The sequence below is a fragment of the Trichomycterus rosablanca genome, chromosome 6, assembly GCF_030014385.1.
Source record: "Trichomycterus rosablanca isolate fTriRos1 chromosome 6, fTriRos1.hap1, whole genome shotgun sequence".
Taxonomy (NCBI): Eukaryota; Metazoa; Chordata; class Actinopteri; order Siluriformes; family Trichomycteridae; genus Trichomycterus; species Trichomycterus rosablanca.
Window position 1 is genome coordinate 10,537,378 of NC_085993.1, and position 24,090 is coordinate 10,561,467.

Here is a 24,090-nt window from a genome sequence, read left to right on the forward strand (position 1 = left end):
TTCGATTTAGAATCTTTTATTAACTCTCAATATAATTTGTAAAAATTTTCACATACTGTTGGTAAGAAGCTACAATGGGAGACACTCATTATTTACGATATTAACAACTTATTAAAACAATTTTAAGAGCCTGCTCTAGTCTACACATAATTTATAGAAGCTAAAATGAAACTTCCTTCTTCTGCTGATTTCTGCACATATCTTCTCCTACAGTTACATACATTTACATCACTAGTTAAATGTGGTCCACTTACATTTAACGTACCATAGAATCATCGGCATTGCTAGTATCACTAGAAACACCTTATACACGTTAGCCTTTTAAAGTTCATTTGAGTTGAACTTATTTTATCTCCCTTTCTACATTTATATCTTCTTAAAGATGGAAACCATCTTTGTTAAAAGAAAAAAAACTGCTGATCAGTTTTAAAATTATATCCTGAAGCCTGTCAAAGGCCCGTCTCGGAAAACTCAACACTTTTCACTAAGTGTTTATATAAAAATGATGCACAAAATATACCAGCCACACAATGTGAAGCAACACACACACGCACACACAAGCAATACTTTTAAAAGTCCAACCTTTAAGATCAGTTTCTCATACACAGTATTAAAGGAATGTTGGAGTGTAACTGATAACCTGTACAAACATAGAAGATTCGCAAAATATTCAATCGTACAGATTTCAGTTGTCCTACATCACATCCTTCCAGTGACTCTAACTTAATAAAAGTTCAAAATAAAAACAGCAACAATAAATGAAGAAAAATAAATGAAATGTGACAGTAAATGACCAGATATCTCTTTAGTTCTAAAGGCAGATAGAACCTCAATATGACAGATAAAATGTACAAATTTTAGTGCTACAATAGACAAGAGATCGCTGACAGTTCTCTTCTCTTCGGCAGGCCTCTCAGTGTGTGGTCGTGTCAGCATGTTTCTTTAATATCAGAGTTCCTTGGACGGATGTGACCGTGTTGTGGATTAAAAGGCCAGCAGTGACGCGTGATGCACGTTAAATGTGCAAATATTGAATAAATAATCTAAAACAAGAATCCATGTTGATGTTTAACACCAAGAATTTTCTCTTTTTTGAGTCTCTGCCACTGATGATGCGCAGAAGAATCTTGAAATGATCTCAGCTAATGCCCAACACTTCATGTTTTAGTACAAACACATGGATACTACTAAATGGATGGGTAGGATCTACACTCTGGTAAACAGGAAGAAAGACTCAAGAGAAAAATGAAAGAGAAACATAAAGAGGTAGAGAAAGACCCCCATGAGATTCTCAGTGAATACCGGTTTATCCAATCAGTAGGGGAATAAGGCCAAGCAGATGAGTGGAACTGGAAGACCAAAATTGCTCCTGGTGTGGACAGAATTGCAGTAATCCTCTCAGAGAGGTTGGCTGAGACTATTTGTTCAGACGTACTGAACCTGTTCCTCCTGCAACTTCAATCCCATCCAAATGCAAGTTGTGGCAGCTTTTCCCACCCTAAAAGACAGGTCCTCTGTATTACAGCCTGAACACACTACCACGTCTCTGTGAGCATTTAAACTCTCATACACAGCTCAAGTCTAATATTTTCCCAACGTGCATTCTTCAGTCACCTCGTCCTATGTAAAGTGGCAGTGAGCAGTCATTTAAATCCACCCCCAAGCACCTCACTAGACATCGACATACTCTTTCCCTCTTTCCAGGTCTCTCTTTCTTCTGCTGTCTCTACACAACATACAGTGGGTCCATTCTTCAGTGCGCTCCAAGTTTCACCCTCTTATTTTCCACCAGTAATCACCACACTGGTCTCGCCAGAGTCATTCACAAGTCCGTCACTTTGTTTTCTACTGCAGCAGCAATCTGTTGAAGACGATATCCAAGCTGCATCTTTTGAGCCGTGGTGTCCTCCTCTAAGGCAGTGATGATCTGAAAACGAATTAAAGAGCCGTGAGTTACTTTAAATTTACAGTTATCTTAGGTTCTGTTTATTCTCAGTGCTTTGTCACTGACCTACCTGATCGTAATACTTGTTGATGTATTTGTACAGCTCGTGTAGGGCCACCAAGTAATTCAGCTCTCCTGAGTAATTCTGCTCACAAAAACAAGTCACAGGTCAGAAAAAAAGCTGTTAACATAACACAGTACACTTTGTCAAAGTGACCAATTAAAGTTTTGTTTTTATTTTATTAGGATTGTTTAACGTCATGTTTTACACCCTTCGGTTACATCCACGACAGAAATGGTAGTTTCTCATTACACGAGGTTCATCAGTTCACAAGGTTATATGGAACACAGCCTTGGACAATTTAGTATCTCCAATTCACCTCACTTGCATGTCTTTGGACTGTGGGAGGAAACCTGAGCACCCAGAGGAAACCCATTCAGACACGGGGATAACATGCAAACTCCACACAGAAAGGACCCAGACCGCCCCACCTGGGGATCGAACCCAGGACCTTCTTGCTGTGAGGCGACAGTGATACCCACTTGGCCACCGTGCCACCCCAACCAATTAAAGAACAAAGCTAAATAAATTAGTGAAAACCAAGTGAAGATGTGATTAGACTTTTAGTAACAGCAGTTTAACAACTACACAGAGAACAAATTATAGTTCTATTGCAATAAAAAACAAACAAAATTTCATTGTGCAATACTTGTGCCACTAGCACCACCCCAGTGCTGGCAAAGGAGAGCCACAGACTAGCACTTGCCTCCTCAGACAAGTGTGACGCTGCCAGCTGCTTCTTAACAGCAGCCAGTGGTGGATTCTCAGAGCATTTAGCAGACTTACAGTACAGTTACAGTATACAGTTTGAGCAGTTGAGGGTTAAGGGCCTTGCTCAAGGACCCAACAGCAGCGATCTGGCAGTGGTGGGGCTTGAACCAGCAACCTTCTGATTACTAGTCCAGTACCTTAACCACTAGGCTACGGCTTGCCTCTACTCATGCTGGTGCCTAACAAAGTTTGCATATTTGCATGGCAATGAGAAGAAACTCCATCTGACCTTCCTTCCCCCAGACTGCTCAAATCTAGCACCACTGAGATACAACAAGCTAGCCCTATCAATTATGCTGTGCCACCCACACCAACACATAGGAAACACTAGGTGCAAGGCAGGAATACTCTGGACAGCAGGGCATCTATCAATGGCGGGGCTTTGGCCACCTTCCCCCTTCTTTCTCAGACGTAGCCGGCCATGTCTTTCTTTGAGATTCAAACCTAGATCTCAGTGGTGGTAGGGTAGCGAACAGATGTCTAAAGACTTTTGGACTGATGTGCGAGTGCTCTCCAACATCAAAGACAAACAAAAATACTATTTAAATGTAGGCCAGGGTGCATTAAAGCTATTCTGGCAGCCTGTGGTGACCCAACACCTTACAAAGACACTTTTTCCCTTAACGAAGAATAAAGTGGAAGTTACTGAAATAAAACATTTGCAGTTGTACCCTGGAAAGTTCAGCTAAGGCAGAGTTCATCTCCTGATCACTCGCTGAGATGGTTTGTCTGATGTCAGCATAGTACCTGGAAAAAAGAGAAGAAGCAGAATGTTTTGACTCGAATGTTTCCATCTCACATTTGAACCAGTTTCAAACCATTTCAGCTTTAGAAAATGTGACCCTAGCCGACAGAGCTGAACAGTGACCACAATTTGATTCTATATGTGAGCGTCCAGTGTTGGACCAATCCAATCAGCTTTGAGAAATGGCCCATAATTTCTTGACAATACTTATTTCTAAGAACTATTGGTCCTATTATAACAATCTCTAGTGAATAGTAATAAATAAATAAATTACTTTACCTCTACTTTGGACTGTTTCTGCAAGTAATGCCCTTGTCTATTACGTTTTTTTTATTATTCGGACACACTATTGTTTGGCAGCCAATGAATCTAGTAACCTTGTGTTATTCAGGAACGAAGGCAATTAAGTGGACAGTGAATGTTCGGCTCATTTTCGATGAATCCAGCAATGTCTCTAAATTATGGACTTTGCAGGGATGAGTTGGAACACATAGTCCATGGTAATCTGGACTAAATTGCAGCAATTAAACACAATTGAAAAAAATGTTAATATCAGATTAATTACAACTCTTATATGACTGCTCCAATTGGCGCTGCCGCTTGCATCAACTACCCCGACCCCTCTAACTCCACTGGTTGCTTCTTTACACCAGCCAGATTTTTACAGAGCCATACTGCATACGGAGTAACACGCTATGCCCTGCCTGTTCCTCCACCGCCTTAACCAGTCAGCAGGAGTTACTGTTGCAGCAACAACAGTGAAAATCTATCAAAATGTTCCTTCCTTGGACATAGTCAACTGTGTCTGTTAAGTGCCCAGCAAGAACTTTCCACTGTTTTTGGAGACTGCTGTACCACGGGAGCACTTGCACAGCTGATTTATAATTGCATGTGTGAGGGAACCACAGAGTTCAATCCAAATCTCACACGCCCGCATTCTAAATGTACTGAACTATATTTAACTTTGTCTGCAGTACAATTTTGATGCTGCTGGCTTAGTTACACACCAAAAGTCCTTCTGTCTTCTCATGTACTTAAGTGAACTGAACAAAACACACTATTGGTGTATTCTGCTGGAACCAGGAAGTGGTGAGTTAAACAAAGAGTATGTGTATGCTATCCATGTCTACATTATGTGTCCACCTTCAGTTCTAGCTTAGTCCAAATTTAGATACACTTTAAGCTTAAAAATATAGAAACTTAAAGAACAGGCAGAAAATGATTCATTCATGCTACCTCTCCACCATCTGCTTGTAGCGGGGAATGTCTCTGGCATACAGCAGCTTGTTGATTGGCGAGTCCTGAAAGAAGAGCATTGATTTTCAAAATTCAGAATACAAACCTGCCCAATGTTTACCATTAAATATGCTTATAAACCATTATAATGTCTCACCCTGCCAAGTTTGTGCTCAGCAATGGTGCAGGAATCCATGAAGGTCTGTGCGATGACTGACAGGACTGCATCTACGTGGTCTGATGCCTGCACATCGAAGATGAACTGGGGATTCTTTACAATGTTGATCCAGAAGCGCAGGGGCAGACTGGTGCAGGGAGAGAATCTTAAATTATTACCATCATACCATCGAAACACTTTGTAACATTAGTTACTTGTCAATAATTTGTTGGACACTCAAGTGGCACAGCATTAAAACATGCTAGTCCACTACAGGCGCTATCGGCCAGTCAGGCATCTACTCAGATATGATGTCTGGGGGTGGCCGAACAGCCTAGCCATTGGGAGGTGCATTTGTCAGTGCGCTCTCAGTACTAGTCCCAAGCCCAGATAAAAATTAAGTGGTTTACCTGAGAAGGGGACATAAACTGCCAAATCAGGTATGCGGACCAAAATAATTTATCAGCTTATAAATATGTGGAAATGTACGTATGTATAAATTCAATACAGAAAACAATTAAATATGACCATATATGAGGAGCTAAATATAACCAACAGTATTTCTATTGCTTATAAAGGAAAACAAGCATGTAAGTATAATCAGTTTGATTTTAGGAAGATGAGAGGGCTATATGCAGGGCTGTGGTAGCTCAGCAGTTAGGTAGTGAAGGTAGTGAACTATTATTCGCTGGTTCAAGCCCCACTACCTCCAAGTTGCCACTGTTGGGCCCCTGATCAAAGTCTTTTTTACACCAGCCACAGAGAACTGTACCACGTCCGAAGAGCCACACCATGCCTCATGTTCCTCCACTACAAGTAGTGGCGACACGACTAACAGCAAGGGTCACTGTTTGAAGGGTAATGAGGAAAAACAAAAGAGTATCTGACCAATTGTGATTGGTGAGCATCCAGTCAGGCTGTGATTAGGACATTTAACTTGAATGACTTTTCCTCATTCTCTATGGCTGTCGGGTCAGTCAGTACCTGTTTGTTTTCCAGATGTGGATGGTCTCTGGGTCTGAGATACCATGATGAGCCGCCTGATCATCCAACAGGTCAAAGAAGTATTTCACAGCAAGAGGGACTGGTCGACTCGTGCTCAGAATTACCGTGAACAAATCATCGACAAACTTCTGCAGAGTGCCCTAAAAAAAGCAAAAGTCTTAATGACAACATGACATTTTGTTTATGTCTTTTACTCTTATTCAGCTCAACTTTCCGGATCTCTGAGTGGGTGAATAAGTGAATAATTATGTGTGAAACCTTCATAGACAGCAGCCGTGTGAGGTAGATCTCCGGTATGGCCTTGGCTCGCTCTCTATCTCTCAGACTCCCTCGTCTGTGTTTGGGTAGCTCAGGCTCTTCGCTGCCCTTCACCAGGTGCCACAGTCTGACTCCACCCTCATCTGCGTCATCCAGCATGGGAGTCTCTGTGGAGATAAACATGAATGGGAAAATTTTCACTAACATTCTGCAACACTTAAGATACGAGGTAGAGCTTGTGTGATGTGTGGTGTACGGTGCATTAATATGTGGAAAAACACTGCTTTGAGGACCAGCTTTCACTTGTTTAGGCAACCTTGTTATTTATTCTGCCCTACATTAATTCTATAGTAACTATGCTAACACTAAAACAGAAAAGACAGCTTAAAAACACTACATTTTGTCCTAAACCATGCAAGTTTGAACATGGTTACATTGTTACAGGACTAAAAGAAAGTGAATAATTAAAAAAAAAAAATTGTAGTCCTCAATTTACAGCATTTTGTTTTTGTACCACCAGGAAAATGTACATTTCAAGTGTGTTTAAAATGTGTATGTATGTTTCTGCTGATGTTACAAAACCAATTTAAAAAATGTTGGAACAATAGGTCAACTGCTACCACTGCTAACACTAATCTGCATTAAATGGGGAAAAAGATCATAACTGTAAATAAGTTCCCATAAGCTTGTTGTACATCCAATATCTAAAGCATCAATATGGAGTTGGACACTCATTTTGGCTATGACAGCCTAACCTCTACTGGAAAGTCTTTGTCACAAGATTTTGGAGCGTGTGGGAATTTGTGCTCATTCGATCAAGAGAATTGTGATGTGATCAACAGGCAGTGATGTTGGAAATTTATTTATTTATTCATTCTTATTTATTAGGATTTTCTTCTATTTTCTCCCAATTTTCTTCCCAATTTAGCGTGGTCAATTTGTCTTCTGCCTCTGGGGGATCCCTGATTGTAGTCAAGGAGGGTATATTGCTGCTCACACCTCCGCCGACCCACGCACAGCCCTTTGCGGAACCCTTTTTTTCACTTATGCACTCTGCACAGGCGCCTCTCTATCACAGGGCCATCAGAAAAGAGACTTCCCCCAACTGTTGCCAGAAAGTTGAAAGTATATCATTTAGTTTACAGAATTGATTCTGTACACCTGTTATTAATGGGTGGGACAGGAACACCAGAACTCATTAATAAGGTTGATTGTCCATATACTTTTGGCCATATACAGTGTATCACAAAAGTGAGTACACCCCTCACATTTCTGCAGATATTTAAGTATATCTTTTCATGGGACAACACTGACAAAATGACACTTTGACACAATGAAAAGTAGTCTGTGTGCAGCTTATATAACAGTGTAAATTTATTCTTCCCTCAAAATAACTCAATATACAGCCATTAATGTCTAAACCACCGGCAACAAAAGTGAGTACACCCCTAAGAGACTACACCCCTAAATGTCCAAATTGAGCACTGCTTGTCATTTTCCCTCCAAAATGCCATGTGACTCGTTAGTGTTACTAGGTCTCAGGTGTGCATAGGGAGCAGGTGTGTTCAATTTAGTAGTACAGCTCTCACACTCTCTCATACTGGTCACTGAAAGTTCCAACATGGCACCTCATGGCAAAGAACTCTCTGAGGATCTTAAAAGACGAATTGTTGCGCTACATGAAGATGGCCAAGGCTACAAGAAGATTGCCAACACCCTGAAACTGGGCTGCAGCACAGTGGCCAAGATCATCCAGCGTTTTAAAAGAGCAGGGTCCACTCAGAACAGACCTCGCGTTGGTCGTCCAAAGAAGCTGAGTGCACGTGCTTAGCGTCACATCCAACTGCTGTCTTTGAAAGATAGGCGCAGGAGTGCTGTCAGCATTGCTGCAGAGATTGAAAAGGTGGGGGGTCAGCCTGTCAGTGCTCAGACCATACGCCGCACACTACATCAAATTGGTCTGCATGGCTGTCACCCCAGAAGGAAGCCTCTTCTGAAGTCTCTACACAAGAAAGCCCGCAAACAGTTTGCTGAAGACATGTCAACAAAGGACATGGATTACTGGAACCATGTCCTATGGTCTGATGAGACCAAGATTAATTTGTTTGGTTCAGATGGTCTCAAGCATGTGTGGCGGCAATCAGGTGAGGAGTACAAAGATAAGTGTGTCATGCCTACAGTCAAGCATGGTGGTGGGAATGCCATGGTCTGGGGCTGCATGAGTGCAGCAGGTGTTGGGGAGTTACATTTCATTGAGGGACACATGAACTCCAATATGTACTGTGAAATACTGAAGCAGAGCATGATCCCCTCCCTCCGGAAACTAGGTCGCAGGGCAGTGTTCCAGCATGATAATGACCCCAAACACACCTCTAAGACGACCACTGCTTTATTGAAGAGGCTGAGGGTAAAGGTGATGGACTGGCCAAGCATGTCTCCAGACCTAAACCCAATAGAACATCTTTGGGGCATCCTCAAGCGGAAGGTGGAGGAGCGCAAAGTCTCGAATATCCGCCAGCTCCGTGATGTCGTCATGGAGGAGTGGAAAAGCATTCCAGTGGCAACCTGTGAAGCTCTGGTAAACTCCATGCCCAGGAGAGTTAAGGCAGTTCTGGGAAATAATGATGGCCACACAAAATATTGACACTTCAGGAACTTTCACTAAGGGGTGTACTCACTTTTGTTGCCGGTGGTTTAGACATTAATGGCTGTATATTGAGTTATTATGAGGGAAGAATAAATTTACACTGTTATATAAGCTGCACACAGACTACTTTTCATTGTGTCAAAGTGTCATTTTGTCAGTGTTGTCCCATGAAAAGATATACTTAAATATCTGCAGAAATGTGAGGGGTGTACTCACTTTTGTGATACACTGTACTTTTGGCCATATACTTTTGGCCATGGCTGATTTAAGTGTAGCTTTGGTAGCTGATGTACATCTGTATGTGTATGTGCGTACTCACTTTCTCCTGCCACATAATCATGGTTGTCGTGATGGATGTGTTTGCTATGCCGTGGCACCAAGGCAACTGTAGCTCCATCGGGAACCTGAAAGGCGAGAGAGGTTGTGAAAAGGTCCAAACGGTCCAAAAACAAGCTACATAGTAACATTGGTGTGATATGCAGTGGGGTTGCGTGTACCTTGTAATGCTGAATGGTGTTGAGCCGCTTCCAATTGCCCTGCACTACAGATGTCAGATCTTCATCTGATAGAATGAGGTGACCAGCGACACCTGAACGCCATTCTGCAACCACACCACCAACAGAAATGTGAATCAAATCGAATGATAAAATATGCAACACTGTTAAAAAAAAATAGATGGGTAACCCTTCCTACCCAAATCCAGCGAGTCTGTGTGTGGTCTGTGGGAATAAGAGGTTCCTTTGTAAACCTGATCAAGAATCTTCTCTTTGACCTGGGTTATAGTGTCACAATCCAACACTTTCGCGGCTACTGGCTGAGTCTCAGTTGATTCTACCCCCTGCACATTCATCAGCACATTCAAAGTCTAAAGAAAGAAAAGTTCAATAAGTTAGAAGAGGTTTTGGTTTGTTTACTGAACTATCACATCTCTACTTGATGTTGATGAGGAAAAACAAACACTTCCTATTCTATTGAATGCTCATCTTGCTCCTCCACTGTTCAAACAACAATAAAATGAAGAGGTGCTGACAAGTTTGTGTGCGTTTTATTTAAATAAAGGCTGTTCGAATCAACACTGTCAACACCAGTCCTGAAACTACTGTATATTAGCATTATTCTACCAATATAGCACAACTAAGTTGCTTAAGAAAACAAACATGCTCATGCCCAGCTACAATTTGGCAGTTGGGTCATTCCTACAATTCGGTGCCTATTGTGTCCCCAGTACTGATCATTGTATTTATTAAGTACATTTTAAACAATAAAATTTCTAAACATCTTACTGAAATAATTAACACTTTCAAATACTACACACAATGTTTTCTCCCCCTCCCCCCCCCAATAATTACTGTATACATTTTACTCTGTTTTTATATCTTAGATACCAGAGGTTTTCCCATGTCCTCAGTGCTGTACATTCTGATTTAGTGATGGATATATGAGGTTTAATCATGAACATATCTTAGTCTTTCAATACTGTTTAAAAGGTTTGCTTAAGTCCCTCTAAACCTTGGATTTTTTTTCTTTATGAGTTTCATTTTATTGCTGATTATAAGGATTTTTCACACGTCCCTCAAGTTGCTCTCTACTCTGTTATCTCTTACTACTGTCTCTTAAAATGAAGAGCTGTTTTACATACTGACATCATTTCCTGGAGCTCACATGATCTTTTTGGAGGGAAAACAACTGTGGAAGATGAGTGGCTAACTTCTCATTTTAATGTTGTTTTTTCCAAATTTTTTTTTTTTGCTCACTCGCTAGCTAATGGCTAATTTTATGTCAGAATGTCCACTCTGTTATGGTCCACCCTGTTACAACCTAATATGTAACAGGATGGACGTCACAGTGTATATGAGGTGCATGTGTGATTTATATAGCTTTATTATTCAGTTTGGTTATAATAATAACAGAAATATTGATATTATGTGTGCATCCTTTAAAGAATAGCCTTAAGTGCAGCTGAAAGACAGAAACACAACAGTTGTGCATTTGTCCGTAACAGGGTGGACATCCTGGGTCAGAGACTGCATAAAAATGTTTTAATAAAACCCACAGTTTGTGTGCTTGAGCTTGACCAATATTAGTTTGGAAAAGTATAGCATGTCCTTATCATAATAAAACATGAAAAACAAATAAAAACAGTGTTTCATTTTCAAAAAGTTTTAAGGTCTAAAAGACACCCAATTCCAGGAATGACCCAGTTGCATTGTGGTAGACCTTTTTCTATCAGGTTGCAGCTCTAAAATCCCATGTATAGTTTCTATTGTTCTCTAATAATCCAAATCCAGCTTTGTTTCTTTCCCAGCAGGTATTTGGTCTCATTAGACTCCAAAGTCCAAATAAATGTGACTGTTTTTCCAGAGCTCATGATTTGTGCCACACACTATTTAACATAAGCTACCACATTTCAGAAAATAATGGAACTTGCTGAAAAGTTTTGCAGTAATTAAGTTGTTGCTGTATTTTTTTGCTGTGTTATTATGGTATAAAGTTTCCCATATTACAGACTGGAAATAACACCGCTGCTTCTTGGCAGAACCTTAAAGCATTTTATAAATAAAAGGAAATGATATAGGATAAACGATCCATAAACGTGACCAAACTAAATAGGTGGCTAAGTGGGGCGGTCCGGGTCCTTTCTGTGTGGAGTTTGTATGTTCTCCCCGTGTCCACGTGGGTTTCCTCCGGGTGCTTCGGTTTTCTCCCACAGTCCAAAGACATGCAAGTGAGGTGAAGTGGAGACACTAAATTGTCCAAGACTGTGTTCAATATAACCTTGTGAACTGATGAACCTTGTGTAATGTGTAACTACCGTGTCTGTCATGAATGTAACCAAAGTGTAAAACATGTTAAAATCCTAATAAACAAACAAACAAATAGGTTATGACTAAGCAAGCTTTACAGATACTATTAACAGTAAGATCTAAAGGACAGATACTATTAACAGTAAGATCTTACCAGTGTGCGGTATTCCAAGTCCTCTCTGAGCAACCTGTTGTCATTGAGGGTGTATTTGGCCTTGCCAGTTACTGCATCCACAGGTCCTTTATCCACCTGGTGTTTTATGGCTCTAAAAAGCATGTACAGGCACTCGCCGGCAGAGTCCTTATGGGAAACAAAGATTGACACTTAAAATGTGTTTAGTAGAACATGATTTATGCTGTAAGATATTCAAGTTACACTGCAGATTATGAAATACACGAACAGTCAGTACTTTTTTTTAAATAATTTTTAACATAGTAACCCCCCCCCCCCCCCCCCCTTTCAAGCAATACAGTCATGTCCAACTGTAGTTTCTCTCATGCTTGTCACTGCTGGCACCCCCTCCTCTGGTCAAGAAGAGTCGGGGTTGTCACATACCCTTTGACTGGGGATGTATCGATGCACCACAAGACAGTTAAAAATCACATGTGTAACGATTCAAATCGGTTTACGTGTTAATGAATAGATATTCACTTTAAACAGCAGAGGGCACTGGCGCTATTCACCTCGCCTGGTTGACGTCACTACAGGGTTGCCAGGTTCGGAATTTTCCAGCCAAATTTATTTATGTGAGAATACTTATTTTATTTGTATTATTTTTTTTTTATTATTTTTTTTTTTACACAAAAAGGGAAATGTGCAGCATTGTTTTGCATAGTTTGTACCTACCTCAGAAATAAAAGGACATGCATTATTTAGATAAATAAAAGATAAGCATAAATACAGTATTTTGTTTTATTGTTTTAAAAAGAAATAATAAAAGGAAACTGTCATAATTTGTCTTTATTTTCATTTTTCATCCAAAAAAAAAAATAAAATAAAAAAAAATAAATAAAAAAAAATAAAAATCGGGGAAAAATTGTATTGTGAACCCAGTATTGTGAATCGCATCAAATCGTGGGTAGAGTGTATCGTTACATCCCTACCTTTGACACAAGCACAGCCGTCTATGACCAGTAATGAGCAACCCTGTTTTAACCACTGTCCCTCCCCCTATAGGCACACAGCCAATCATCTGTCTGTACAGGCACTGAGATTCGAACTCGAGATCTTGAGATCTCAGCATTGGTGGGCTAGTGTGTTTTACCGCTAGCACGTTTTACCGCTGTGCCACCTGAGCGCCAATGGTAAGTAAATTTTGAGTAAGCAACTACCATTCTACTCACCCTCAGGAAAGTATAAAGGCAAATAGACATCCAGTTACTCAAGAGCTTCTCCACAACTGTCTCGGTTCTGCAATATAAATACAAGCTCAAATCAAACTCATGCATAATAAGTCCTTAAAAATATATTACAGCTTTAACTGACAGTCCTGCTCACCTTCGGAGCATGAGTTTGGGGTTCTTGGCAACATACTGCTCCACCAGGTCATTCAGTAAAGTTTTCAAGATGTCAGTGAAGTACTCTAACTTTCCATGAAGGGCCACAGTGAGCAAAGAGGCCACGTACGCTCTGTCTCTGGGAGAGAACGTCCGCTGGCTCTCTAGAGTGTGGATGAACTGAGGACAGCAAGAAAAGATGATTAGAAATAGTGAAAAAAGAAGCTTGGATGTATCTGTATTTATCAACCGCTTTATCCTGGTCTAGGTTGAGGCAGATCTGGTTCCACCAGGAAACAATGAACACTAGGCAGGAATACCCTGGACCGGGCATCAATCCATCAGAGGGCTTCCACATAGCAGAACATAACCAACTGTGTCTGCATAGACACTCAGCCAGCCGATAGCACCATTGAGATTCAAACCCAGACCCACACACATTAATTTTTTCCATATAGAAAATATTACCTTGGTGAGGAAGAGTTTGCTGTTGAGCAGGTTTGACAGTTGCACAAGGCCCTGCTCCACCGTGGCCCGTCGACAGTCCTGCACATCCAGGTCCCTGCGAAGTGGTGACTCCCGATGACCAGGAAAAAAAATGCGTTCAGCATACTTCTTGTAATCCAGGAATGGAATCCCAGATCCCACCAGATCACTTGACATGTCCATCATTTCAGTCATCAGGTCTGAAATACAAAACAAAACCAAACATTTAGTTTCCTTCTTCATACATTTAATTGTCATTAACCAATTTATCCTGGTCAGGTTTGCAGCGGGCCCAGAAGGCAGGAATACCCTGGACAGGGCACCAATCCATTGCAGTGCTTTGGCCACTCTTCCACCCCCACCAATTATGTCTGTAAATTCCAACCCTGGTCTCAGTGGTGGTGAGCTAGTAGAACAGACACCTCAGCACCCCTTTATCCTTTTCCTTACCTGTAAACTCTTTCTTGCATCGGTCCCTCACGCTGGTCTCCAGATTTTCCAACTGAATTTGAACCTTCTTGTAATCCCTCAGAGCCTGCTTACTCTTCCTCCTTAAAACATCAAGCAAGAAAAATAGTACAAAAAAAAAAAACATTAGGAATCAAGTTCACACCAAGGATAAGAAAACAGCCTAATCTATAAAAAAAAACCCACTGAAGGACTATTTTGCACAGAACAAACTACAGATGTGGGGAAGCTTCTCTGAACATCTAATTCACACCAATGAAAATCTTTACCTACGTTAAACACACATCTAGACACAATGTTTAGCAAAATAAACATTTTTGGTTAAATTAATTAATAAAGTCGTAGCTAATAACACACCTGTAGATAAGAACAATAATCACAACGATAAGGACAACAAGAGAGGCCACTGCTCCGACCCCAATCTGAGCCTCCAGAGGAAAAGTGGACTGACTGAGAGTGTCATACTGCACTCTGCCCAGAGAGAAGTTCAGATTTCCCATCTTTACCTACAGTCAAGACACACAAGCTTCATTAATCACTATCAAATCACACGATCACATCCAATCAAAATCATTCCACTTTTCTTTTACATGGAGAAAAATAAGTCACAACACAAGATTACATACAGTAAACTACAAACAGTAAAGTACGTTCAGTAAACTCACGATGAACTCTGGGAAAGCATCAGCACTTCCTTTCTTGTGTCCATTGTTGGGAGAGGGCGAGGGCTGCTGGGACGGCGGCTCACAGTACAGGTGGTTTCGAGTCAGTGTTTTAACTGTACATTTCCCTTCGCCAATAAGAGCTTCCACCTCCTCTTTAGTAATAGCCAGATCCAAGTCATTCCCCTGAAGCGGGAGAAAAAGAGTGAGACTCAGCGCCTATCTAAAAATGCCTAGAAAATGTCTAGAATAAAAGTCTAGAATAGAAGAGAATATAAAATGCCTTTATTTATCATATATACAGTGTATCACAAAAGTGAGTACACCCCTCACATTTCTGCAGATATTTAAGTATATCTTTTCATGGGACAACACTGACAAAATGACACTTTGACACAATGAAAAGTAGTCTGTGTGCAGCTTATATAACAGTGTAAATTTATTCTTCCCTCAAAATAACTCAATATACAGCCATTAATGTCTAAACCACCGGCAACAAAAGTGAGTACACCCCTAAGAGACTACACCCCTAAATGTCCAAATTGAGCACTGCTTGTCATTTTCCCTCCAAAATGTCATGTGATTTGTTAGTGTTACTAGGTCTCAGGTGTGCATAGGGAGCAGGTGTGTTCAATTTAGTAGTACAGCTCTCACACTCTCTCATACTGGTCACTGAAAGTTCCAACATGGCACCTCATGGCAAAGAACTCTCTGAGGATCTTAAAAGACGAATTGTTGCGCTACATGAAGATGGCCAAGGCTACAAGAAGATTGCCAACACCCTGAAACTGAGCTGCAGCACAGTGGCCAAGATCATCCAGCGTTTTAAAAGAGCAGGGTCCACTCAGAATAGACCTCGCGTTGGTCGTCCAAAGAAACTGAGTGCACGTGCTCAGCGTCACATCCAACTGCTGTCTTTGAAAGATAGGCGCAGGAGTGCTGTCAGCATTGCTGCAGAGATTGAAAAGGTGGGGGGTCAGCCTGTCAGTGCTCAGACCATACGCCGCACACTACATCAAATTGGTCTGCATGGCTGTCACCCCAGAAGGAAGCCTCTTCTGAAGTCTCTACACAAGAAAGCCCGCAAACAGTTTGCTGAAGACATGTCAACAAAGGACATGGATTACTGGAACCATGTCCTATGGTCTGATGAGACCAAGATTAATTTGTTTGGTTCAGATGGTCTCAAGCATGTGTGGCGGCAATCAGGTGAGGAGTACAAAGATAAGTGTGTCATGCCTACAGTCAAGCATGGTGGTGGGAATGCCATGGTCTGGGGCTGCATGGGTGCAGCAGGTGTTGGGGAGTTACATTTCATTGAGGGACACATGAACTCCAATATGTACTGTGAAATACTGAAGCAGAGCATGATCCCCTACCTCCGGAAACTGGGTCGCAGGGCAGTGTTCCAGCATGATAATGACCCCAAACACACCTCTAACACGACCACTGCTTTATTGAAGAGGCTGAGGGTAAAGGTGATGGACTGGCCAAGCATGTCTCCAGACCTAAACCCAATAGAACATCTTTGGGGCATCCTCAAGCGGAAGGTGAAGGAGTGCAAAGTCTCGAATATCCGCCAGCTCCGTGATGTCGTCATGGAGGAGTGGAAAAGCATTCCAGTGGCAACCTGTGAAGCTCTGGTAAACTCCATGCCCAGGAGAGTTAAGGCAGTTCTGGGAAATAATGGTGGCCACACAAAATATTGACACTTCAGGAACTTTCACTAAGGGGTGTACTCACTTTTGTTGCCGGTGGTTTAGACATTAATGGCTGTATATTGAGTTATTTTGAGGGAAGAATAAATTTACACTGTTATATAAGCTGCACACAGACTACTTTTCATTGTGTCAAAGTGTCATTTTGTCAGTGTTGTCCCATGAAAAGATATACTTAAATATCTGCAGAAATGTGAGGGGTGTACTCACTTTTGTGATACACTGTACATATACAGGTGTACAGTACAACGAAATTCTTTCTTCGCATAACTCAGCTTGTTTGGAAGTTTGGGTCAGAGCGCTGGGTCAGCCTTTGTATGGCGCCCTGGAGCTAAAAGGGTTCTTGCACAAGCGCCCAACAGTGGCTGCATGACAGCGCTGGGATTCAAACTCTCAACCTTTCCATTGATAGCTCAAAGCTCTACTCACTAGGCTACCACTGTCTCTAACTGAATGAAACATTGCTTAAAAATCAGGTCAGTTTTGGGACATTTTCTCACTTGGACCTTTATGTCTGAAGCTTTATTACATTTACATTTTCGGCATTTAGCAGATGCTCTTATCCAGAGCGACTTACAGAAGCACTTCCATAGCAAACATTTCATTACTCTAGTTTAAGTAAACAACAGTCCAAGAACACAAATCTGCTAAAACCCTGATAGAACCAAAGTGTTGTTTTTTTTTTGGAAAGAAATGAAAAAGTGTTTGTAAGTAAGTACTAGTCAGCTTAAGTGCTTAGTAAAGAGGTGGGTTTTTAATCGTTTTTTGAAGACAGCGAGAGACTCAGATGTTCGGACAGACAGAGGAAGTTCGTTCCACCACTTGGGTGCCAGTACAGAGATTAATTATATATCAACTTAATAGCAGGTCAAAGCATATAGTAATGAAATAAAAGAACATATTGCCACTAATCAACTAATGTAATGACAAATATAAGACATAGTTTTTTGTGTGCATTTAATGTCTTCTTTACTCCATATGCATATGCAAGTAAACAGTCTCTGCATTTTACCTGCACATCAGGGCATCTTGTTTCTGGCATTGTGAAACTCAGAAAATAAAGAGATGCATTTGACCAATTATTTTACTCTATATGGTGTGTTCTGCACCCAAGTTAAATACACTAAACCTAAGAACAACTGAATCTAGGGCTGCACTTGGGCCTACAAACTGCTTTTCTGTATGTCTTAAATAAGTGCAACCAGTAGTTCTTACCACATTCTCTCAGGTCACAGGTTTATCACAGCAGGGTGTCATGCAGATAATATATGAATATTAAATAAGTGGACCTATAATCTTATGTGCACATCAGTACTGGAATGTTGTTGCTCTGTAAAAAAAAAAACCCTACAACTGAAAGATAAGGAAAGAATGTGTGAAGTAACTGACCTCTACTGAGATTACTGATCCGGGTTTGTAGCGGATGAGATGGTTGGGGTCGTTGCTATTGTTTTTTGAGAGAAGGGTGGGATTAGGCTCGTAGGTGAAAGGTGACTGGCTGACTGAGTTGAAGTCGATGCACACGTTATCTAGAAGAAACTCCACCTTCATCTTTGTTCCAATCACAAGGGGGCTCACAGCAGGGCTGTAACACAGCAGTGAGGTGGAGTTGTTCACCTCACACCTCTCCTCAAACTGAAAAACAGAGAGATGGAGGGGAAAATAAGTGCATGAAGTGTACACAATAAACACTGTCTACAATATAATATATTGTTTTATTATACCAATATTAGTAACAGGCAGGACAAATTACTGAAAAAACCTAACAACCTGAACTAGATAGAGCTTCGATGGAAATGAGGATTTTTACAGACACAGAATTGGTTTATTATTGCATCCATGTCTGCACCAAAGAAAAAATTGATTGGTTCCAATTATATGACGTTGAAGTAAAAATAGAGTATATTGTTAAATGCACTCTTAGCTTTATTAAATGTTTATCATCATCATCTTTTCCACTTGTCCATTCAGGGTCGAGGTGGCAACAGGGCAAGCAAAGCAGCCCAGGCATTTCTGTCCTCTGCAACCAGCTCCTCAGGTGGGATCCCTAGATGTTCCCAGGCCAGCAGGGAGATATAATCTACCCAGCGGGTTCAGGGTCTGCCCCGGGGCCTTTTTCCCATTGGCCTTGCCTGGTATGCCTCCAACAGGAGGTGTCTAGGAGGCATCCTCATTAGACGCTTATCAGACTAAATCTTTACTATTCTTTTTTGTAGGGAATGATCAAAATTGGCCTGAGAGTGCACTCATTTTCTCCGGGATCCAAAAAAGGAATGACTGCACACCTGCCAGCCAATCAAAAATAAATACTGTTCTACTCACTGTGCTCTCCCATTCTGGACCTGAAATCCGCCTGTGCCTCCTCAGTGACTCTTTTTCAGCTCCTGCATCATTAATACTTCCTCTGTTTCTCCTCCGTCTGATTCCTCTTTTCTGACGCTGAGCAGAATCTGGGAGAAATGCAGTTATCCGGATTCGTGGCTCCTGAACTACATCCAGGTTGTGACCTTGCACATGGATCTTGCGACCACCACTGTAAGAAGAAGTCGGTTTTGTAAGCAGCATATACAGTGTATCACAAAAGTGAGTACACCCCTCACATTTCTGCAAATATTTCATTATATCTTTTCATGTGACAACACTATAGACATGAAACTTGGATATAACTTAGAGTAGTCAGTGTACAGCTTGGATAGCAGTGTAGATTTACTGTCTTCTGAAAATAACTCAACACACAGCCATTAATGTCTAAATAGCTGGCAACATAAGTGAGTACACCCCACAGTGAACATGTCCAAATTGTACCCAAATGTGTCATTGTCCCTCCCTGGTGTCATGTGTCAAGGTCCCAGGTGTAAATGGGGAGCAGGGCTGTTAAATTTGGTGTTTTGGGTACAATTCTCTCATACTGGCCACTGGATATTCAACATGGCACCTCATGGCAAAGAACTCTCTGAGGATGTGAGAAATAGAATTGTTGCTCTCCACAAAGATGGCCTGGGCTATAAGAAGATTGCTAACACCCTGAAACTGAGCTACAGCATGGTGGCCAAGGTCATACAGCGGTTTTCCAGGACAGGTTCCACTCGGAACAGGCTTCGCCAGGGTCGACCAAAGAAGTTGAGTCCACGTGTTCAGCGTCATATCCAGAGGTTGGCTTTAAAAAATAGACACATGAGTGCTGCCAGCATTGCTGCAGAGGTTGAAGACGTGGGAGGTCAGCCTGTCAGTGCTCAGACCATACGCCGCACACTGCATCAACTCGGTCTGCATGTCGTCATCCCAGAAGGAAGCTGACGCACAAGAAAGCCCGCAAACAGTTTGCTGAAGACAAGCAGTCCAAGAACATGGATTACTGGAATGCCCTGTGGTCTGATGAGACCAAGACAAACTTGTTTGGCTCAGATGGTGTCCAGCATGTGTGGCGGCGCCCTGGTGAGAAGTACCAAGACAACTGTATCTTGCCTACAGTCAAGCATGGTGGTGGTAGCATCATGGTCTTGGGCTGCATGAGTGTTGCTGGCACTGGGGAGCTGCAGTTCATTGAGGGAAACATGAATTCCAACATGTACTGTGACATTCTGAAACAGAGCATGATCCCCTCCCTTCGAAAACTGGGCCTCATGGCAGTTTTCCAACAGGATAACGACCCCAAACACAACCTCCAAGATGACAACTGCCTTGCTGAGGAAGCTGAAGGTAAAGGTGATGGACTAAACCCAATTGAGCACCTGTGGCGCATCCTCAAGTGGAAGGTGGAGGAGTTCAAGGTGTCTAACATCCACCAGCTCCGTGATGTCATCATGGAGGAGTGGAAGAGGATTCCAGTAGCAACCTGTGCAGCTCTGGTGAATTCCATGCCCAGGAGGGTTAAGGCAGTGCTGGATAATAATGGTGGTCACACAAAATATTGACACTTTGGGCACAATTTGGACATGTTCACTGTGGGGTGTACTCACTTATGTTGCCAGCCATTTAGACATTAATGGCTGTGTGTTGAGTTATTTTCAGAAGACAGTAAATCTACACTGCTATACAAGTTGTACACTGACTACTCTAAGTTATATCCAAGTTTTATTTCTATAGTGTTGTCCCATGAAAAGATATAATAAAATATTTGCAGAAATGTGAGGGGTGTACTCACTTTTGTGATACACTGTACATAAGCCAAGCTTATGCTATTAAAATGAGTGTATTTGTGTAAATCCCACCTAATGAAGCTTTTTGAGGGCTTGGCCTGGGTTATGTTCGGATCTGGGGTGTAATGGAAGCCAGTGCTGTGAAGACGGCGCTCATGATTGCCAAAGCGAACAGTTACTGTGTGTTGTTCTGTCCTGTTGCTGGCTTCAGTGATACATTCAATGCTGTCCTCCTGCACAAGTTCACTACAGTGAGAAACAGAATGCTTTGTTAAAAAAATGATTTTAGAAAATACTCCAGCATATTACACCAACCAAACCTCATTATTTAACTGATTTCCCATTATTTTTTTCTTTATGTCTTAATGTAGTCATATCCAAATCCCCAGCTGTATCTCCTCTACTGCTGCAGACTCCTGCACAACTACTGCTTTTCACCTGCACAAGGTGGGTTACATAGAGATCAGTATCACATATGGACAGTCATGCACTGATCTCCATTATTCCCCATCTGTGTGCAGGCACTTTTGACCAGCATATGTGGATACCACAAACGTTAAAAATAACCTGAATTACTTATTACTTCATTGTTCAGACATTTAAAAAGGAGATGAATGATACATTATCCATAATAATTACATAAATAATAATACCAATTAAACATAATCAGAGATCAAGTTTGTCAGAATATAAGTGTGAATATAGCAAAACTATTTATTTGATAGTTATACTATTGACCATGACAACTCAGTGCTATTCTATGCTCTGGTTAGACACCAAAAAGATCTAACATATTATATAAGCATAAAAATAACAACTATTTATATAATTTGTATCATTGTCACTTTTCAAATTTACACTAAGGGTTAAACAGCTTCTGTTCTGCATTTTCCTTAAATCTAATAAATATTCTTTTCTTGTAATTATTATTATTATAAAAAATCCTAACTCTTAAAGCTTTGCAACAACTTTTTGAAGACCAAAGATGATCAAGGAGTGCTGACCATGACAGACTTTTCTCCGAAGTCACTTGACCTAAACTTCATCCAGCATTTGGAGGAGGAACTTCTTGAAATCATGCTTGGAGAACATGGATCATCAGATTTTACAAGCTTGTGAAGAACATGTCAGCTTGAGATTCAACTTTTCATTCATATTGTTGTACTGTAGAATTGAAATTCTATGACTTAAATGTAAAACTGTGTGTAAATTGATTGACTGTGATTGTGCGTTTCCCTTACATTAAACAGGGGATATCATCCAGAAACAAGCTGATGTCACTGGTTCTGCCAGTCAGTAACTTCCTGCCTGTGATGGTGAGAAGTGTTCCTCCTGCACATGGCCCTCTTGTAGGACTCAATCTCTCCAGTACTGGCTCCTGCTCAGCCGTGAAAAACAAGGTATGGTTGAGCACTTACTTAAATACTTCACCTCTTCATGCATAGAATGTTTTTACAAAAACCTGAGAACAGTGTTTTGATAGTTCTTACAGACACAAGATTGTAAGTCTTTCAATATGACTCACCTGGTAACTGAATGTTTGGCTGGAAAGCCCTTTGAGTCCTGCACCAGACACTTCCACTGAGACGTGACCAGACTTCTCTTCTCCACTCGCTTTTGTTGTGCACACGATTCTACAGAGAACAAAACACACACATATGAGCTGAAGGGGAAAAACAGAAAATGAGTCAGCTTGCATTTCTATATATTGGTGGTGAGTATGATTACCTGGATGATATCTCATACAGGTCTGGTATGACAATACAAGGAATGCCAGCTACTGTGACAGACTGCAGGATGTCCTGAGCTTTCTGGCCTAGGTTTGAGCCACTGATGGTGAGAGTTGTGCCTCCCTCAACCAGTCCTGTCAGAGGTTCGATCTAAAACACACAAAAACAAACAAAAAAGTTTAGAGCCCGTGCTTAAGTGGTGCAGTGGTTTAAAGTGCTAGCCCACTGCTGCTGAGATCTCGAGCTCAGGAGTTTGAATCTCATTTCTGCTATCAGCTGGTCGGGTGCCTACTCCGATATGCTTGGCTATGTCTAGGGGTGGACAGACTGAAGGGATTACTCACTGCTGTAGCAGTTACAGCCTCTGCTGGCTGAGACAGGGAGTAATGGATAGCAGTGCGTAACTCTCCATACACCATACTGATCTTTTTCCAAGAACCTGCATAATGCAGGTGAAAAGAAGCGGTTGTCTCCTGTAGGCTACTACACGTGTTAGATGGCGCATGTGTTAGGTACGGATCTTCTCGACCAGGGGTCGGCCAGGTAAAAACACATGCTAGCACACTAGAGCTGGGATCTTGAATACATCGTATCGAGTATAAGCTCTGCCTGCCGGCTGGGCTGAGCAGCCGCATGGACAACGATTGGCCTGTTGTTCAGATAGGGGTGGGATATTAAAAAGCCTGCACAGAGACGGGAAAAGAGTGCTGTCAGGGTGTGTCTCTCCGTACACAGTGCAGATCCGCATTGCACTTGTCTGTGTGTGTGATCGTTTTAGTCACATTTGAAACATTTAAGAAAATGAAAGTAGTACGTCTGAGCTGTCAAAAAAAATCATTACAAAAACACTATGACCAGTTTTTAGAATAAGCATATACAGTAACTTGCCGAATTAACAAGAGGAGCAGGGCAGGTGTCTTTGATGCTTTCCGAGCAGGAATCTCTGTGCACACAGCTTGACTGACCCCCAGCACACCACACACAGTTATATTTTGGATCTGCTGTGTGACATCTGCTGCAGTCCGAACGTCCCACTGAACAGTTGTACAAAGTCACTGTAACACAGATAACATCAAGGTGAGAGCTGTGTAAAAGCCACTGTTTTAAAATAGAACTACATGGACGAAGCTACTATGAGCCAAACACAACCTGTATACAATAAATACGAAACAAAAAAGTCGGGATTCTGAACTCCTCGGTTCGAAACTCAGCATTGCCATCGGTCGGCTGGGCACCATCTAGCGGACATAATTGGCAGTGCCTGCAGCAGACACTAATTGGCCACCGCGTCTGCTAGTGCGGGATGACAGGACTATGTGGGTGGGGTCTTCAAATGCTGTGCAAGGACTCTGATTAGCAGATAGAGGCGCCTGTGCGAAGTGCATGGGCGAAAAGAAGGGGTCTGCTAGGAGCAGCAATATCCCCTTCTTGAACGCAATCAGGGATCCCCAGCAGCGGAAGACAAATCGACTACACTAAAATCGGGAGAAAAATGGGAGAAAATGCATAAATAAATAGAAGAAAAAGTCGGGCATTTAAGTGGCACAGTGGTCTAACTATGCTAACACACCACTGCGAAGTATTTAAGCTTTCAAGTACAAATTCCAGCAGTGCTAAAAAGACAATTGGTCATGTTTAAGGGAGGGAAGGTCGTATGGGGTTTTTCTCCATTGCAACATGCAATTTCTGAGACTGGTCTGTACACTGTGGGGAAGGGGGGAAGTCCCATAGAGCATAACATGACTATTAATCTGGGAAATC

At 41.6% G+C, this 24,090-nt stretch overlaps 1 protein-coding gene across 1 annotated transcript in view; it reads right to left on the reverse strand.

Moving 5' to 3' along the window:
• Positions 1-24,090, reverse strand: part of plxnb1b (plexin b1b) — a 56,938-nt gene continuing 32,848 nt past the window's right edge. Inside the window, exons 14-37 of the mRNA XM_062997404.1 lie at positions 23,218-23,384; positions 22,328-22,479; positions 22,125-22,233; positions 21,841-21,977; positions 20,672-20,845; positions 18,783-18,993; positions 17,850-18,095; positions 14,746-14,928; positions 14,438-14,586; positions 14,063-14,163; positions 13,595-13,812; positions 13,128-13,306; positions 12,974-13,040; positions 11,784-11,930; positions 9,519-9,690; positions 9,323-9,426; positions 9,145-9,229; positions 6,179-6,345; positions 5,900-6,060; positions 4,916-5,063; positions 4,759-4,823; positions 3,449-3,524; positions 2,016-2,090; positions 1-1,927 (exon numbers count right to left, since the gene is read on the reverse strand). Coding sequence (XP_062853474.1) covers positions 1,823-1,927; positions 2,016-2,090; positions 3,449-3,524; positions 4,759-4,823; positions 4,916-5,063; positions 5,900-6,060; positions 6,179-6,345; positions 9,145-9,229; positions 9,323-9,426; positions 9,519-9,690; positions 11,784-11,930; positions 12,974-13,040; positions 13,128-13,306; positions 13,595-13,812; positions 14,063-14,163; positions 14,438-14,586; positions 14,746-14,928; positions 17,850-18,095; positions 18,783-18,993; positions 20,672-20,845; positions 21,841-21,977; positions 22,125-22,233; positions 22,328-22,479; positions 23,218-23,384 — 3,398 coding nt within the window. The 3' untranslated portion in view covers positions 1-1,822. The remainder of the gene's footprint in view (positions 1,928-2,015; positions 2,091-3,448; positions 3,525-4,758; positions 4,824-4,915; positions 5,064-5,899; positions 6,061-6,178; positions 6,346-9,144; positions 9,230-9,322; positions 9,427-9,518; positions 9,691-11,783; positions 11,931-12,973; positions 13,041-13,127; positions 13,307-13,594; positions 13,813-14,062; positions 14,164-14,437; positions 14,587-14,745; positions 14,929-17,849; positions 18,096-18,782; positions 18,994-20,671; positions 20,846-21,840; positions 21,978-22,124; positions 22,234-22,327; positions 22,480-23,217; positions 23,385-24,090) is intronic.